The sequence below is a fragment of the Schistosoma mansoni genome (genome assembly GCF_000237925.1).
Source record: "Schistosoma mansoni, WGS project CABG00000000 data, supercontig 0486, strain Puerto Rico, whole genome shotgun sequence".
NCBI lineage: Eukaryota > Metazoa > Platyhelminthes > Trematoda > Strigeidida > Schistosomatidae > Schistosoma > Schistosoma mansoni.
Genome location: NW_017386309.1, coordinates 1 through 20,020, shown reverse-complemented (window position 1 = coordinate 20,020; position 20,020 = coordinate 1). Strand labels below are relative to the sequence as shown.

The 20,020-nt window shown below is 35.9% G+C and overlaps 1 protein-coding gene across 1 annotated transcript; it reads right to left on the bottom strand.

Moving 5' to 3' along the window:
* Nucleotides 1–5,743: 5,743 nt before the first annotated feature.
* Smp_199800 (hypothetical protein) lies at nt 5,744–19,943 on the bottom strand (the record flags this gene model as incomplete). Its single annotated transcript, XM_018797486.1, has 7 exons — nt 5,744–5,867; nt 7,846–8,214; nt 11,428–11,787; nt 14,145–14,218; nt 15,184–15,275; nt 17,673–17,719; nt 19,849–19,943. The coding sequence occupies 7 exons, from the start codon at nt 19,941–19,943 to the stop codon at nt 5,744–5,746; spliced, it is 1,161 nt and encodes a 386-aa protein (XP_018644757.1).
* Between the last annotated feature and the right edge of the window lie 77 nt (nt 19,944–20,020).

Sequence of the window (20,020 nt, the reverse complement as noted above, 5' to 3'; positions counted from 1 at the left end):
GGATTCCACTGTTAGCTAGCATCAAACTCTGCGTATGATGCTGTTGACTTAGCGGGAATATTAAGGTGATTCACATAAAATCCACGTGTATCAAAACGGACTGATCAACTAAAGTTGTAAACAGCACTGAGGAGATTTAAACAATTAGTACAAATGAATCATAATCTCACTCATATGTCAAACGCAATAAAAACCACAGGTTTTCTTTTTATGATTCTTTGAGATCCGAAGGAAGGTACTGATGTGGTCGACGCACCAACTAGTAAACTTAAAACTCCATTTTCAAGCAGTTGTTTTTCGTACAGCGTTTTCATTAGGAATGTGAGCTCGTAGCAAGGTTATATTTTTGGTTAGTAATACCTCAATATTTCAAGATATCCTTGAGAAACTCTACATAAGACTGCATTTACACTTGGTCAAGCAGTTGTTCGCAAACGGATACTGAAACGAAAGGTCTTTGTTACGTTCGCTCAGTCAGTCAGTCAGTTACAACGTAGAACTTCGTACGTACGTACATCAGTTCGAGTTGCCATACCACATTAGCACAGAGATGCAGTTGTCGATTCAAATCCCATATTGGTAGTAGTAGTAAGAGTATAAGTATTATGTGAAAGATAAGGGTTTGAAGATGTTATTGAAAGAGTATAATACGGTGAAAGAATGGGGAGAGTGGACAGCCCTGACGAACACCACTTGAGGTAACCAATTCTGATGACAGTTCGCCATAGGCTCTAACTCGACCAGTTGTGTTCGAGTAGAGAGCCCTAATGAGGTTAATGTACTTCTTTGGTACTCCTTTCAGTGACAAACATTGCCATAGAACCTCACGATCAACGGAGTCAAATGCCGCTCTAAGGTCAAGAAATACTACTATTGTGGGACGTCTGAATGTATGTCTATGTTCTAGGACCTGACGTAGAATGAATACCTGGTCTATGCAACGGGAAGCAACATAAGGGCTTCCAGATACACGAACCGTGAATCGAGATGGTTCTTTATTTTGATTAGATGAGGTTAAATGAATGACACTACTCGGATCTTGTATGCGCGTTTCGGATACGCAGCACAGATCGATGGTGTAAGATTCTAGACCTATGGTCCTCTTTTGGCTGATTGTTTCATGGCCAATTTAGAAAATTCAGCACTTCGTCCAATAATCGAGAAATTTCATTTATATAAGAGATATATGGATGATACCTTCATTATTTGTGATGATAACATGGACCACAATGAAATATTAAATATTTTCAATGACTGTCACCCTTCAATTCAATTTACCTTAGAGGCAGAATCGAACCACGAATTCCATTTTCTTGATGTCCATGTGAAAAGATTGCCTGATGGTTATTTACAAAGATCTATGTATAGAAAACCCACTTGGAATGGACAATACACGAATTTCCATAGCTGGGTTCCACTGAGTCGAAAGAGGAACTTAATTCACTCTTTATCATCTAGGATTAAGCGAATCTGTTCTAGTGACACAATAAATGAAGAATTACTTCATCTCCGACAGACCCTCATCAAAAATGGTTATCCACCGAGGTTCGTTGATAGCAACTTAACATCTAGACGTCAGCAACAAATAACTTTGACGGTGCAGAAGAAAACCTTGTTTATGAATATGGAATTCAAGGGAGACACGGCTGCTGAAATCCTGAATAAACGGATTTCGAAAACGTTGAATAAAACTTTCTACACAGCCAAGCTCCGAATCGTTTTCTCTAGCCGGCCTACCATTCGGGGGGGTGTTAAGGATAAACTTTCGCTTTGGGCCACATCGATGTGTATTTATAAATTTACTTGCTCATGTGGAGCACGTTATATAGGCCGCACAAAGCGATCGCTTTCCAAACGTATCTCTGAACACTATCCAGCTTGGCTCCTAAAAGGTGAATGTAAGAAGATAACTAGTTCGATACAAGAGCACTTGATCAATTGTGGACACATTGCTCCAAAAGAGACGTCTTTTAAAATAATCTATAGAGTTAAAGGAACCGGATCAAAGGGAGGTCGAATCAATATTTTATGCACTGCTGAGGCATTGGCAATACACGAATTCAAGCCTGAACTTTGCGTGCAGAAACGATTTGTCCAACCTCTTACCCTTCCTTGGCCCTAATTCCCTCATTGGGTACGTTTTTTGGTTTTTGTACTTTTATCTGATTATTATCGGGTTTTTTTGTTTTTTAAATTACTACTTTACATTTAATCTCTAATCAGTTATTACCTTATACAAGTTTTCTTGATTATTACTCAGATCATTATTATGACCTTTGTGTTTGTCACTTTTCTTCATATCTGTTAATTGAACTATTATCTGACCCATAAATTATTTTCTCCCTTACCCCTTGATTAGTACGCTACCTCATTTGTTATTCATTGTCGAATCCATTTATAATGCAATATTTTCTAGCCTCCTATAGCCATATATTTTCCATATCACTATATATACGAATGTACAGCTTAAGTAAATGATTTCGTCGAAAAGAAAATTTTCTTCGTTGAATTCTCTTTTTCTTATTCAATGACATTATGAGTTATTTTAGTTACTTAAACTTATTTGTATTTAAGTAATTGTTCCAAAATCATAGAATGAGTTTGCTTGTAAAAGATGTGTTGAAAGAAAAGAAATAAGACTCTATGATTATTAAAACATATAAGCGATTGTGTCACATCCCATTGTGTATACCAATTTACATGTATGTGCGGTAACACGTACATAGGGAGGAGCAATCGTGATTTGCAAATAAGGGTGGCGGAACACATACCTAAATGGCTACAGAACCAAATGAATTCGAATGGTCAAATAAGATCACAGGATAGACAAACATCTTCCTCTATTGCGAAACATTTAGTTGAAACTGGTCATAAGGTTGACATCAAATCAGCATTTGTAGTGTTGTACAAAAGCCTTCAAGGACGTATACTAAGGTTTATTGAAGCCTTGGCTATACGGAAATTGAAACCCCCTTTATGTGTTCAAAAACAATTTGTTCTTACCCTTAACCTACCCTGGTAATGCTTATTTATTAACCAGAGTAGTCATCACATTGTTTTTGTGTACTTTATTTATTTTCTTACCTTAACCTGTCTAGTTGTCCTTTTAATTTTCATATAAAAATGTCTTAACAAGTATATGTGTGATCAGATTGTTCGAAATGTATTGCGCTAATATATCACATAATTCTGATAAACTTCGTCTTCTCATTGCATTATCGAAAACATATAACGTTTGAAAACAATTCCCATAATGAGAAAATTCTTGACTTTTGATATTAGAGTTATATAAACAAGTCTTCTATTTTAAATTTACAAAAATTAACCAAATCTGTTTAAAATATATAATTAATGTTTTTGGCAATCGCAGAAAGCAACGTATGGGATATAAAATGTCGATTGAGTTAAATGCTATTTAGAAAAGCCAAATACATTCTCAATTCGTATAAATACTTGAAATCCAGGAGTGTTGGATTCATTAAATCAACATCAAGAGATATCCATTGTAACTGAGTAGTTGTTTAATACACGTTCTCAAAATGGTTTGTTGTCACACGTTTTAAGCAGCAAAATCCATAGTTCATATTAAATGTAAGGAAATCCAGTGTTAGATATTTGAATAAACCGTATTATTTTTGCAAACCATCCAGTATAGAACAGAGCATTAAATCTTCAGGTGTTACAAAAGCACTGAAAAATCCAACTTTATTAGTTAGATTGTTCTCACTCAAAGCTTTTTCATCTTCGCTACATACAGAAGGAACATTGAGACAGTCGGTAGGTATTGGCATACCTAAATTGAAATAAGTGTGAAGAGATCATGTAGCTAGTGCTTATTCGAATTGTAATAAAACTAGACAGCAGGACCTATGATAAAAGGTGGTTAGAATCATGTGTTATTTCCTAAATCCCATCATTAGTAATCACTATTTATTTTTATCCTTTTGTAAGGTTTGAAAGTTTACAATTCACTAGATAGACAAGTGAGATAATGTTCTTAGATGCTCTTCGACAGAGCTCCCTTTGTGTGACAAATACAACTTGCTCCACATGAGCAAGTAAGCTAACAGATACACATTAATTTGGCCCAAAGCGAAAGCTTATCTTTCACACAAATACGAATCCGAGGCATCTTCAGGCATCACTGTCTGGCTACCTAAAGGACTACAAAATCCCTAGGACAATAAGTTACTTCTGCCTCTCAAGAGTCCTCATAAATCATTCACACCTTCAGAAGAATTGGTTTGAAAGACTATTAATTTTATCTATATGAAAGTCATTGGGTAGCCCACCATCTTTGGAGGTATTTCAGTTTAAATATCATCAATAACTAACATCCTCTATTTATTTAAACACATAAATATTGGTACAAGGAAGCACCAGATAAATATGCGCCGCACAAATCTCATTCGATTTGCGTGAGGGCTGTGATACTGCCCAGGTGCCCAGACTGAAGCAGGTGGTTTTCTTAGGGTGCCACACCCGGAGCCTTTGACCTAAAGGTCTAGTCCACAAGGCCCCCAAATGCCCTGTTACGGCCGAGAGGGGAGAGTCCACTCTCCCTCTCGAAATGCTCTCACATGGCCACGCGAATATATAGCCTCTGCCAGGAAAGTCCTACTCACTGCCTTCTCGTGGCGGGGGAGTTGTTTACAAAATTGAGAGGACGAAAAGCGAATGTCCAGCGCTTTAACTGGGTTGGTGGACACGGAATGTCCACCTAGCGGAGTTGGAAAACCCTGATTCCAAACCAATGGTGCACATGGGCTCCAGTATTTTGAAAGAACAAATGGAGTATGAACCAATCGTCGGTCATCGGCTACCATGGGACCGCATCTCCTTAAGATGCTCCACTGCCTTGTGAATTAGACCTTCAGGTTAAAGGCTCGGGGTGTGGCCCCCTAAGAAGACCACCTGCTTCAGTTTGGGCACCTGGGCAGTATCACAGCCCACACACAGTGTGGCGCATATGTACCTTGTGCCCTTTTGTACCAATATATGTGTTTAAATAAATAAAATAAAACTAGTCCACATGGCAGTGGAGCATCGTATGGAGATGCAACATCCTCTAAGCACAAAGGCTTCAGAAAAGTCTGTGTTCGCTAGTTAAATAACTTAAAACTTTTATAATAAACAATAAATCATGTTTTGTAGAAGAAATGAATAGTGGTTAGCAGTAGAATTCGTGATGTGCGTTTCGCCCTATTATTTGTGACTCGTTAGCTGAATGTGCCTGCATCACATACTTGATGTTCAGTCCCACGTTCGAAGCCAGTACCGTTTGTTTCAAACACCAACAGGTTATCAACTCGGCTACCGACTTACGCTACAGGTACGAATTTGATTTAATTTTTAAGGGTTTTTGAGTTATGTCACTGCTGATATTGTTGATTGGATTTTGAAGTTTTTGTTGGCATATGTGCATCCTGGGCGAATTGTTTTGATATACCCATTATATCACAAGTTTTATGGAAGAGATCGATTGTAGCTAGCAGTGGACTGAAAAATTCAGTCAATAATATCAACAATGGAATAACTCGAAAGCCATTACAAATTAAATATTTTATATGGTTGTTAAATTGGTAAAATGATATTTTAGCTTTATAAAATAAATGCTATCCATTATGAAAATATTATCTTATTTGTATGAATGAGATTTTCTTACGCAACTATTATTATTTCTAAAATATATATGCAATCCAACTAGATTAGTACACAATATGAGAGGATTATGGTTTTCTGCTTATTTAGACATTGAATAAAAGAAATAAAAAAACAACTTACTAGATGAGCGAAAATCCAACAGTCGACAGTCAGGATCTAAACATTTCTGATAATAACAACCATTGATAAGATCAAAGACTAGACTGAAAAAAACATGAATTAATACAAAAGGATAATATTATTTAAACACAAAAAGATAGAGAAATCTTATTCATATAAGTATACAGTTGCAACTGGCTTCAACAACAACAGTTAGAAAAAGCAGTTCAACTAGTTCGAATATAGATAGCTGAGAACTTGCACACTAAATTAGCATTTTTATTCTAATGTTCAACACCCCAAGCTAAACTTACATTTGGAGCCATAGTAATCATCAAAACTATGACGTAATTACCGATTTGCCATACGAAATATTTTCAAAGAGGTAAAATCCCTTTGTTATGTTTCTTCACCTACATATTTTATCCCTTTAAGAGCAGATTAATAGGTCTTCAGTGATGTCTATATGAAATAACATCGATCAATTGGTCATAAGCAACAAGGAATCTGGTCCAAATTAACACCGCATTAGCTTAGTGAGATATCAAATGAACGACCCTTTATTCTTTAACACAATCATATAGTTTGAATGGAAGTATATAAAATGAAGTTTATCGAAATAAATCTAAGAAATATTGTTTACTCTAGTATACCGAGATTACAAGTAATATGTACACATCAAAATAAGCTATGTGTGTAACCAGTCAACGAATACGGTGTATTTCAAGGCTTTTCATCAGCGGCAAACAGACTAAATTTACATTAGTAATATTAGTAATACCCTATTGAGGTCACCGTCAAATGTACTTGTGAATTAACACGTACTCGTGTAAGCAAATACAAGGTTCTCCTGACGTATTCCGCATACGTTTTATCTGCAAGGAAGTAAAGTATTCGCAAGTAGGGTCACCAAACGTTTAATGGATATTGAATACGACGTGGATATTGCAAAATCGCTTAAAAAAATAGTTCACAAGCAGCAATTACCAATTTTACTCCGTTTTTCAGAGGCCGTAGCCATTAAGCTCTTCTGAACTGGCGTTAATAAGAAAGAAAGTGTGAGAAACTCCTTGTTATCATAGTCACTTATTTACTGCTGTTACTCATGGGGCGCAGGCCGAGACAATTATATTACCTTAACGTTTGTCTATCACATTATTTCCTAATTGTACTTTATGATTGGAAATATTAAAGAAAAATTCGGTCGACATTAACTAGGTGTCTTGATTATCACTCATTTGCTAATAATTTGTTTTTTATTTCTTGTCTCTTGGTTATCATTTATAACCAGTCTGATGTTAAATATATTTATTGCTTCTTGTTTCTTATGTTGTTTCGAACCAAACTTTGTTGATTATGGTATGTAAAGATACTTTATGGTGATAACATTACTAACTATAGACTTAGGTCGATTGTATCCGATGAATAACCTTGGAATGTAATGAATTCATGTTATTCTGTAAATTCTCATCTTTTCGCTTAATTTAAGTCAGTCAGTCAGCTTAATTTAAATTTATCAAGAGATCAGAATGTGTAAAACTTAGTTCATTGTATACGAAAATTATTTTTTTTATATGAAACTATAAACCAACACATATAGTAAGCAAAGATGGATAGTGGCAAGCAGTGGATTCCACGACGCGCGTTTCATCCTATTTAGAACTCGTCAGCTGGATGTACCTGCATATCAGAGCTGATGTTCACACTGGGACTCGAACCTAGTTCCTTTCGCTTCAAACGCCATCGCGTTATCCACTCGGCCACTGATAGCCACTTGCTTGTGCAATGAGGTGAAGTTTGAATTTACTTAGTATTGTTTGTTTGGGAAGATTCAAACAAACAATACCAAGTGAAAAAACTGACGAAACGCGCGTTCTGGATTCCACTGCTAGCCACTATCCATCTTTGCTTACCATGCTTGTGAATTTAGGCTATGTCGAGGCAATACGCACATTATGCACATATGCCAATTAGAGACTGACCAGTTGCAGTCCTAAAAACATCAATGGGAAGATCCAAACAAACAATACTAAGTAAATTTCTCCACACAGTGTTTAGAATAAAATAAACGAACTCACTTACATAATATGATTACTTTTATGAGAACGATTGACTCGTTCACAGAAACGCAATTTCTCCACTTTCACAGCTAATTTGCCTTTATTGAAAGAAACAATTTTAATTTGATTCCCAAAATTGTATAACAGACTACTGATTTTTTCATGAGATAATCCACGATTAAACCATTCTTGAATAATTTTCTTTATGAAACTAACGAGATTTAATGGTAATGACTGAAGAAAAACATTAGCGTCATTTTCACTAACGACTTGATGTTGCACATTATCAGAAGAATTAGTGATGTAATTATTAGTGGGTGAATAAGTGAGTAAAGTGTTATCAGTTTTATTACAACAACAATTTTCCACTGGTCGATGAATAAAATTTGAACTGTACATTGAAATTTATATAAAGGAAAAGTTTTATTATGTAAGGTCGAAAAATATTATGGAACAAAACTTAAACTCGAAATTCCTAGATACAGTATTATGTTAATGAAAGTATTTATTGGGATATATTTTTCTCCATAATGGAACTTAGAAACATGTGGTACATATAATAAAACTTCCGTAACACAGCGTATCCAGGAGAGTCTGCTCTTCCTCTCCAAATGCTCTCACATGGCCACGCGTATATAGCCTCTGCCAGGGAAGTCCTACTCACTGCCTTCTCGTGGCATTGCTGTTGTTTGCGAAATTGAGAGGATGAAAAGCGAATGCCGGGCACCTTAACCGGGTTGGTGGACATGGCGAGTCCACCTGGGGGAGTTGGAAAACCCTGATTCTAAACCAATGGTGCACATGGGCTCCAGTATCCTGAGAGAACAAATGGCGCATGAACCAGTCGTTGGTCACCGGCTACCATGGAACTGCATCTCCTTAAGATGCTCCACTGCCTTGTGGATCAGACCTTTAGACCGAACACTTCGGGTTTGGCCCCCTAAGAAAACCACCTGTTTCGATTCGGGGACCCGGGCAGTATCACAACCCTCACACAAATCAAGTGAGATTTGTGTGGCGCATATATATCTGGTGCCCCTTTGTACCAATATTTATGTGTTTAAATATCATATATATATATATATATATATATATATATATATATATGCTGAAAGATTATTAAACCATTAAGTTTGATCCGTTTAACAAACTTAATCAACTAATAATTATTCTGTTGTGACAGTTAAAATCTGAATTTAAGAAAACTTATCTATAGGTTGCTGCCACGTTTTTTTATTTGATCATTATAATCCTTAAATTATTCTTACTGATACTTGGAATATCGATTCATAGAGTTATTAAATAAAAATTCTTGTTGACAGTTTACTAAAATCCCCCGGGAAAAATATTGATTTAGTTTGTTCATTAGCATACCTTGCAGTATTATACATGTTGAACACACGAACTCATTTGAACATACTGAGTAGAATGGTAAGAAGCTATGAATTTCTTTTATTTGTTATACACGAAAAAATGTAACTATTCACTTAAAATATTTGAGATAACAAAATGGACAGTATAGTAATTTGATGAAGGGTTTACTGAGTAGAAACTGAATTAACTATGAACAAAACAAATAAAGTACATAAAAACAATGTGATGACCACTCTGAATAATAAATCAGCATTGCCAGGGTAGGTTAAGGGTAAGAACAAATTATTTTTGAACACATAAAAGGGGTTTCAATTTCCGTATAGCCAACGCTTCAATAAACCTTAGTATACGTCCTTGGTGGCTTTTGTACAACACTATATTAGACGTAAATGATGAAGAGTACGGGGTTTCAAAAGTTTCGAGGTAAATCTGGATCGACATCTTTTTGAATTTTCGGTCAGCTTTTAACGAAGCACTTGATAAGTCGGGATAAGGAGGCAGGTTCATGTTTTTTTCCCTTAACTCAGTGTAACATTTCATGAAACTAATTTTATTCACGATAGGACATTTGACATTGGTTTTATATTCAGTGCAACATGTATTCAGTACGATATTGAGTTTACATTTCCTAGTGTAACATTATTACAGGTCGATATGTTTTGTTCATCATCACAAATATGACAATCAGAATCTTTGAACTATTCTATGTGAACTCGGTGTGTTTTACAATAACCCTGTATACCCTATCGGTTACATGATGTTTGTTAACTAATTATTGTGTGTAAAATCAGTATATAAATTAGTGTATTTGACATTGTGATTTTGAGAGAGAGTAAACTGCCATTTCTACCGGTCATTGTCATTACGGTTTCCATGTATAGGCAGTAGGACCAAGGAATGTTACACTGGGCTAGATCTGTCGTCAATACACACAATGATTGAAACGTATAATTTAAAGTAGAACGTGTAAGTAATACACGTTAACATCAAGAAGGGTTTATAATCTTCAAGGTAAATAACTGATGAGTGTTAAAGGGGTAAATATTATGTTACACATTCTATTTATCAGGATTTTACGAATCAATCCGTACATAACCAATTAAAAAACCATGACCCACCCTTTCACCCCCGCCCAAATCAGTTCCATCATAAAACAAAGCTTAATAACATAAAGCATTCACAACAGGGAAACATAAAAATCCTCTGGTAAATCTATCGACCGACCCCCGGGAACAAGTGATAAAATCAAGAAAAAAAAATTTGCGTTCTGTACTGATAATTATCCACCAAGGATGAGTCCCAGTAAGTCAAATTTAGTTTTGCGTGGAGTTTCAAGAAACTTTTTCTGACTAGCTTTGATCGGATTTTTGAAAAAATTCATAGCTTCCAACGTATTCTCATACAGAAAATCCAGACAGTTTGTACTTGAAAAATGAACTGGACTTTTTAAATATCACTATAGTTGACCACATGATACACTCAACTCAATTATCCGACCACTCGGATCAGAACCAGAGTGAATTTCTTAATTCACGGCTAACTGCTTATTAGCAATCAGTGTTCTTCCCTTTGTTCTTGTAGCCCATTAGTTATAATACCGGCAAACGGGCTATGCTCTAATTAGTTGGAAAGCATTTTTTAGGCAGCCATTTAATACGTATCTTTGTTACGCTTGGCTGTTATTGTTGTCTTACCTTGAATATAAGCCCAACTTTAACTAACTATGACTTATCGTAGAATTACATTATATATATGTAATATCCGAGCATTCAAAACAGCCCTCTGACTCAAACAGATGTCGGGTGAGTCATTCACGTCAGTCAGTCAGCGACAACGTAGGACCAGGCACATATATGCATCGGTCCAAGTTGCCATACCTCGTTAGCACAACAAGATGAACACTGGATTCATAGACGTAATTAATTTAGTGGTGGTAGTATATAAAGGAAGGTTGTATATAAGGATATAGTATAGGAAGGAGAAAAAGTTATGAAGTCATTCACGTGATTTTAGAGAACTTGACAACCAGATCTACAACAGCATGAATGTTTATTAACACAACTACTATGCAATTAGTAAGTGGGATGAATCTTAGATACATAGGATAGTCCCTTATATAGAGTTAATCTGGATATACTGATCTTTAATCACTGACCAACCCAAAAATCACGCTGAATGGACATATCATTATAACTAGTCAAAATGATCACTATTTTGAAATAAAACTAACCATTGTTCATCAACATAAGTGACAAGAGTCCGTGCCCAAGATCGCCAATCTGACCATATACATGAAAATATTTTATTGTTATTGATTGCATACTTTGGTAATAATAATCCACTACCGGATAATTTACATGACCCAGCCAGACGGAAATTACGATTACGTGTATAGACGCCTAAATCACACACGCTTGTCCATAATTCACTTGATGATGAAGTAGATTGTTTTAATTTAGGTAAAGCAAAACAATTTTTAGCATCGTTACTGGTTAATTGAATCTCAGGAAATATATCTTGTATAAGATGATTAATTTGATTTGAACAATGCGAACATTCATTTGTGTATAGGAAATCAGTATGTAATAAACTATATTGTGACAAACTTTTACAAAGTATACGAATCAGTTGACCTAATTATTTGTTCCGATTAAATGAAAGAAAAACGAAACATTGATCAGTGGAATATAATTCAGTTGGGAAGAAAATAACAACTATATGCAATCCTAATATCTTGGTGCGAAGTTCGTAGACTGTGAAGCTGGGTAACATAGGCTTGAATCTTACAGGGGGTATCATGTCTCCAAAGATATGCTTTGTTGACGAGTACCAACTACTATGAAACCTAGGTCCAGGGTTTCCTAACAAATATCATCAGCTACCACTAAGCTTTAATAACTAGGCGTATGTACAACGCAAATTGAAGTATTCACTCAAGATATCAAAACGAAAATTCCCTAAGAAGAACCTTGTTCTCGTATATTTCATGCATGTTTAGCAGTGGAATTCAGAGCAAGCACTTCATCTTACTTGGGACTCATCAAGTGAATTTAACCTCATCCAAACACAACACAAATCACATTTATGTAGTCCTAAACTACAAAAACAGTTCAAAAAATAGCGGGATCTATAAATCAATATGGCGGAAACTAATGCTAGAAAAGTACACAAACTGCAAGTTACTAAAATCTCTTTCCAAAAATTAGGTCGTAACCTCAAGTGATTGAAACCTCGCTTTGTGATATCACTTATTAAATAAACAATGTCTATTGCTTTAAAACTGCTACTTGATAGATGAAGTAATCTACAATTTTCCGTATTATATGCGTCCAAAAGTATGTGTTTGTGAATGCCTTCGAATTTGTACATAACCCATATTTTGCTAGTTATCAGCCTATTGGGATATGCATACATGGTAAAGCATAAAGTGTAATTGTAAGCAAAGATGGATAGTGGTTAGCAGTGGAATCCAGGACGCGCATTTCGTTCTACTTGGGACTCGTCATCTGGATGTACCTGCTATGTCGAGGCAATACGCACAGTATGCACATATGCCAATTAGAGACTGACCAGTTGCAGTCCTAAACATCAATGGGAAGATTCACACAAACAATGCTAAGTGAATATAAAGTGTAATTACTTGATTAGATACCGAAATATATTGATGTTGTTCGCATAATTTTACCTACTAATCTATAATTAGTAGATAAGTAGTGGTTTAATGGTGAAAGCGATTAGCTTCAATAAATAAGTCGGAATCTGCTCCACTAAATTCGGTTTGAGCAGTCGATTAGTGTTTTATTCTTCCTTGATAAATATTTTTTATCTTCTGCACTACACTCAGCTTAAAGCATATCAGAGCTAGAAAGACCAGGAAACACGGAACGTTTCAAAGAACCAAAACAATGCATAGTATTAAAAACACAACAGTTTATACAAAATTTGTAAGAGAAACATTTAGTATCTTTTTATCCTTTCAATGGCGCTGACTGGTTGGAAATGAATTAATCATCATATACAAATTTGAGCTTGAACTGAGTATGCAATTGTTAGAATTCAATTTTACTGACAGTTAGTAAGACTGCCCCCTACCCCCCCAAAAAAACAAATACACACATGCAAACAGCATAACTCAAAGTCGAGTAAAAAAGCTTATGCTTATTAAATGAGTTGCAACGACAAGGACAACCAAAAAATATATCTATTTAAATGTGACATCTGACCTACCTTGTTCTAAATTGCTTTGAAATAAAAGATTTTTACTGTTGATTATGACATGTTGACTAAATTTCTTTGAAGTGCTGTGAATATTTAAATAAATAATAAAACATTTTCTTCATATTATGCACAAGGAAGTTGCAAGAAAATGTAATACCATTCCGACGAATTCTTGATACTGCGACTAATATCAGTCAGTCAGCTACAATGTAAGACCAGGCACATATATGCATTGGTCCAAGTGGCCATACCTCATTAGCACAACCAGATGAACGCCGAATTAATAAAAGTAATTAATTTAGTGGTGTTAATATATAAAAGAAAGATTGTATGTAAGGATATAGTACAGGAAGAAAGACAGATATGAAGCAATTTTAATCTCAAGGTTTAAGGGAAGATAAAGGGTGTGTACATCTGCGTCATTGTGATCAATTCTGAGCCATGTCACCTAGAGTATCCAACCATTGGTTACGATAGTCACGCGTACCCCCAACCAAGTAGTCTGCATCTACCAACATGGCTCAGACTAGAGGTTAGTGACTTCAAGCACTGATGCTACGTTTTGGTTTGGCAACCCCTAACTTTCTTCCAACCATCCCCTACACTAGTCAGCATAGCGCATCGTGGTAATCGGTGTTCAGGCATACGTAGCACGTGACCCAACCATATATATAGTAATAATAATGCTACACATTTGCATGCAATTTGTTTGCAAAAAGTTCAACTTACCTTGCATCCAATATTAATATTTCACTGGGTTCAATAGCTACATCATAGAAGAATTGGATAGAAGCACATAAAGCCTGAAATGAAAACAAAGACTAAAAGAGTTAAAAGTAAGCTAATAGAAGTTTTAGGACTTGAAGAAGACAGAAAAAGTGATAACACAAAAACCTTACCATTCTACCTAGGTAATTATAATCTGTATTTGAAGAATTAAAATAACGAAGATCACAATCGAAGTCTATTTAACATAGATTGGTCGAGTGAATTCAAACACATCAAAAGCTTACGTGAGAAAGCATGGTAAGAGAGAAACGCAATTATGGGTGGTGTTATTGTGAGTTAATGAATAGCTCATCTACTTGATGTTAATGCCACAATATTTTGTTTGTACCTGCCCAGTATTATATACATATATGCGACTTATAAAAACAAATAGTAACAATAACTGATAAAGTCATCAGGTTCTTTGGGTGTGAGCGACACTCTAATGAATAGGGCTGAAAACAATCGGTTCCTCGAACAAAAGTAGGTACAGCACGGTTCTAACCTGGGGTTTGTTGGGTAAAAGTCGAACACTTTAACCACCAAGCCTCCGCACGAATTACATATATATCAACTCAACATTTAATATATGAGCTTCCTATCCACTTCTAGACTGCTTTACATATCCGGTTGAAAACGTGTGATATGGTGAATTCGATAGAAGGTTACAGCTGACGCAATTATATCACAGACTACGAGATGTAAGTGAAGTTGGAGTTTTTGTGATATCTGATCTGAATGGATTAATTGTAATACTTCAATTGTTCTTCTTAACAATATCATGAACACGTACTTCAAAGAGAAGACTTCAGAAAAACAATGAAAGCTTCACGACTAATTCATACAGCTCAGAGATCACAACGACTCCGACATCCTTATTCTGAGTTACAAATATTCTCCATCATCTTAAGAGAATATAGTAAAGTGAAAACTGGATAAAAATCAATGTGCTATTAAGCAAAGTACTACATATAGGAAAACACTTACTAGAATTATTTACCTTTAAAAATGTATTAACAGCTACTTCCCCATCTTTATCTTGATTAGATAACTTACAAAATTCTATATCCAAATACAATTTAGCTGGTCTGTCTAAAAAGAAAATAAAAGGATATATTCATAAAGATATATAAGTGAGATTTTTAAGGATGGTGGTCCAGTACTAGCAACGAGATTGACTGAGGTCTTAGGTAGAATCTGGGAACTGGACGTAATTCCATCTGACTGGTCCCAATCACTAATTGTGCCAGTCTATAAGAAAGGACAAAAGTCCTCCTGTGACAATCACAGAGGGATCAGTTTGACTAACATAGTGTCTAAAATATTAGCTTCAATAATACTAGGTCGCCTAACCAAAGCTCGTGAAGAGCAGACTAGAGAAAACCAGGCTGGTTTTCGACCTGGACGTGGTTGCATAGACCAGATATTCACCCTACGTCAGGTCCTAGAACATAGACATACATTCAGACGTCCCACAATAGTAGTATTTCTTGACCTCAAGGCGGCATTTGACTCCGTTGATCGTGAGGTTCTATGGCAGTGTTTGTCACTGAAAGGAGTACCAAAGAAGTACATTAACCTCATAAAGGCTCCCTACTCGAACACAACTGGTCGAGTTAGAGCCTATGGCGAACTGTCATCAGAATTGGTTACCTCAAGTGGCGTTCGTCAGGGCTGTCCACTCTCCCCATTCTTGTTTAACTTTGTCATTGACATACTTTTAGAAATAGCACTTTCATCAACTAAACCTCCAGGAGTTGAACTTTTACCAGGAGGCTCACTTGTTGACTTAGAATACGCCGACGACGTAGTTTTACTCGGTGAAGACGCTGACAACATGCAGAGTCTTCTGACCACTATAAGCAACTATGCAGGCATGTTCGGTATGCGATTCTCTCCCTCGAAGTGCAAAAGGTTACTTCAGGATTGGGTTGCAGCGACACCTGAACTAATGATAGGGAGTGAAGTAGTTGAGCGTGTTGACAGCTTCACTTATCTTGGGAGTCTCATCAGCCCTTGTGGTCTGGTGTGTGACGAAATCTCAGCATGGATACAGAAGGCTCGTCTAGCTTTCGCCAACTTGCGCCATTTATGGTTTTGGCGAGATATCCGTCTAGCAACAAAAGGACGGGTTTACTGTGCAGCAGTTCGTTCCGTCCTACTTTATGGCAGTGAAACATGGCCGATAAGAGTAGAGGATATTCGTAGGCTACTAGTATTCGATCATAGGTGTCTTCGAAGCATTGCTCGTATATCCTGGGACCACCGGGTAAGTAATGCAGATGTTAGGAAACGGGTACTAGGTAAGGATGGCAAATCGATTGATGAAGTAGTGAAACTTCATCAGTTGAGATGGCTGGGACATGTGTTACGTATGCCCAACCACCGACTGCCCCGACGTGCAATGCTTTATGGTGTAGGAGCAGGTTGGAAGAAAGCTAGGGGTGGCCAGACCAAAACATGGCATAAATCCATGAAGTCGCTGACAAGTGGACTGGGCCGTATTGGTAGGTGTAGACTACCTGGTTGGGATTCGCGAGATGATAGCAACCGATGGTTAGAGATCTTGAATGACATGGCTCAAGATCGTTTGCAATGGCGAAGATGCATACACTCTTTGTGTTCTACCAAATTCTAATCTTCTGAATTCTTCATGTCCGTATCCTTTTTCTCTTTCCAAATTTAATTCACCGTATTATACTTTTTCAATAACATCTTCAAACCCTTATCTTACACATAATACTTATACTCCTACTACTTCTACCAATATGGGATTTGAATCGACAACTTCATCTCTGTGCTAATGTGGTATGGCAACTCGAACCGATGTACGTACGTACGAAGTTCTACGTTGTAACTGACTGACTGACTATATAAGTGATACGATGATGTAAAATAAAGTGATAACGATGTGATATCAGTTTGCTAAATCCAATATAAACCATAAACCTAGTAGACGAAAAAAACTGCAGGACTAATAATTTACATGAAAATAAGTTGAAATAGTTAATTAAATGTGGGTCATACAGAATAATTAATCCCTTTGAGCCGTCAATAACGAATATAATAACACAATAAAGTAAAAATAGAAAAAGAAATTTAATGCAACATTGATTGTATTAGTTATAGAAAAGTTGAACGTATACAGATTAACAGTGTGCTGAAATTCTAGAAATGTTACTGTATTACTGAAGTCGTCTGTCAGACACAGTGATTCGACGTTTGCAGTCTGAAGTTTCTTCTATATAAATAGTCCTGGACAGTCAACCTGAAGTATATTATTTAATTTGACTTCTAAGAAACTTGAGATATTAACCAAGCAAGATTTTTGTCGAGAGAAACTGATTGTAAACAGAATTCAATCTCCCTCTGGATTCATCAAACCAAGCGTTTAATCGTAAGCTGCGTAAATTTATTTCTTGTGAAGGGTGTAGCTAACAGAGACTCACATGATGTATTAATATACAACTTGATACTCGTAAAACCTACCTACCATAATTACCTCATAGTGACAACGCGAAGAAGGTGCCATTTGCCTAATTAAACGAAAAACAAAAACCAAGAGTATTTTACAATAAACTCATCAGTACTTAGTAAAAATGTAACCTAGTGGTAACATTTAACTAACTACATGATTCGAACTTTGAGTTTTGTTTTCCAAGAATTCCAAATGTGAGGAAAAGGACATGAAAATCTAGATGTGAAATTTTTATTTACAAATAGAAGACAACATGAAAGTTTATACATATATGGGCGGTACATTGAAGTGGTCTTACACAATGATGATTCACCACAAGTACAACATGCGCCTTAAAGTTATACGGAAATAGAAACTACTACTGCTTCAGTATTTACACTGTTTAGTTTGAATACTATCTAACTTGACATTTAACAGACGAATTATCCTACATTCAATATCTCATACGAAAAAAATGCTGATGTCTCACAAGTGTATTATCTATGCATTGCTCTCTGGTTGGAGTCCTAGAGATGGTGTAACTCAGCGGCTTAAGACATCATCAGACATGTTACAAAATAGAATCCATTACTAGCACGACCGTAATTTTTTTAAAAGAGGGATAATCCTTTAATCGAAAATATTCCTTCCGAACTGTCGGTCTTGTGATACACACCATGCTTGTTCACACTTTTTTGTCTATTTATCTGTTCGACTATACTCCAGCTTCTACCTATCTCTTCATGATGTAATTTTTATATTGTGCTGTGCATATTTGTTCTAGTGTCCAGTTGTACCAGTGCTTACGTGTGTTAAATAAATAAATAACTCCATTGTTTTGGAAGATTATAATGAATGCAATGCTTTAATAAAGATGAAGTTATAGGAGAAAGGTCGGTAATAAAGATTTTAAAAAATATTGTAAAATTATGAGGGGATTTGATAGCTAACAAAGTGATTCTGTTAGAGGTATGTGAGCGATTACTACTTTCCAGTTTTCTACATGGTAAAAGGATTCTTCTTCTTGAGGTACATGAAAAGCGAGCTAGATCAATAATGATTTTAGAAACTTGAGAGAGTGACCATAGAGTTCAAAAAACAACTGCTTACGACTGGTAACACATTGCTTTTTTGTCAGTAGCTCCTGATATATATCAAACCAGTACTTTTTAGACTTTACCACCGGAAACGAAAATCCATCCGGGAAGACGAAGCGTGTCATTTTTAGAACTGATCTTTTCTAACCTTTTTCTTCCATTGTAAGAATTCATCATCAATACAGATCCTGGGGGTTTGATGGAAATACGTTACCGTTGTCACGCCTTAGTACAATCAGAAGTTTAGCTTCACGCTTTGCAGCTCTCCGACCGACCTGTCTAGCATAGTAAAACCTAAAATAAAAAGTGTTGTAGTCAGTAAAGCTCGACTGGGTCATCACGACAGGTAGGCCTAACCATCACTCCAAGGTGGCAGGAACAATATCGGCATTCATATGAGATTTTGTACCGACACTTCCATAATATGAAGGTTGGATAATTTACACTATAAGCCATGAAAAACGAATAAGTCTACTGAAGGCCATACAATTTTACGGGTTTTAATGCTCCTTTAACCAGATACTTTTAAATTGTACAGCCTTTCTTGTACTTGGCGGAAACGTGACTTCATAGTCACAAGATTATTTTTTGCATCTCCCAAAGTTACCCCTGTATTATATTTAAACTGATCTGTCATGAATGCTTATCCACTAAAACTGCCCCAATATGCATTAGTACAGGAAAAGGGGACATTGGTGAACCGAAAATAAGCATACCAAATGTAGTGGAGAACTACATTTAAAAAAGGTGATTTTAAAAGAATGAATGGAAATTACTTAATGCAATAAAAAGGCTATTCAAAATAAGGTAAACTCTACGAACCTTTCGGGAAACAAGTCATAAATAAATGAAAAAATTAGTGACTTAGTTTACTAACCAATTGAATTAGTATTTTGTAAGATGTGGAATACATCTGATCGACACATCCCATCCCTTTTATTTACTTAAGCACACAAACATTGGTTCAAAAAGGCACCAAATATGAATCCGTGACACTTTGTTACTCGATTTGCGTGAAGGCTGGAATACTGCCCAGGCGGCCAAACCGAGGCAGTACAATACATGAACAAGATAAAGTTACACGTATGTAAACTACATCAATAAAACATACTTGTAGGTGTAAAAGAACGATTGAATTCCAGATGCTAAAAATGAACGCTGACCTTCATTCCCAAGAGATAAACTTTCATAACTAAAAACCATCATTTCCTAACAGTATAAAAAGGAAACTTTGGTTAAAAAAGTACACCATAACATATATATATATATATATATATATATAT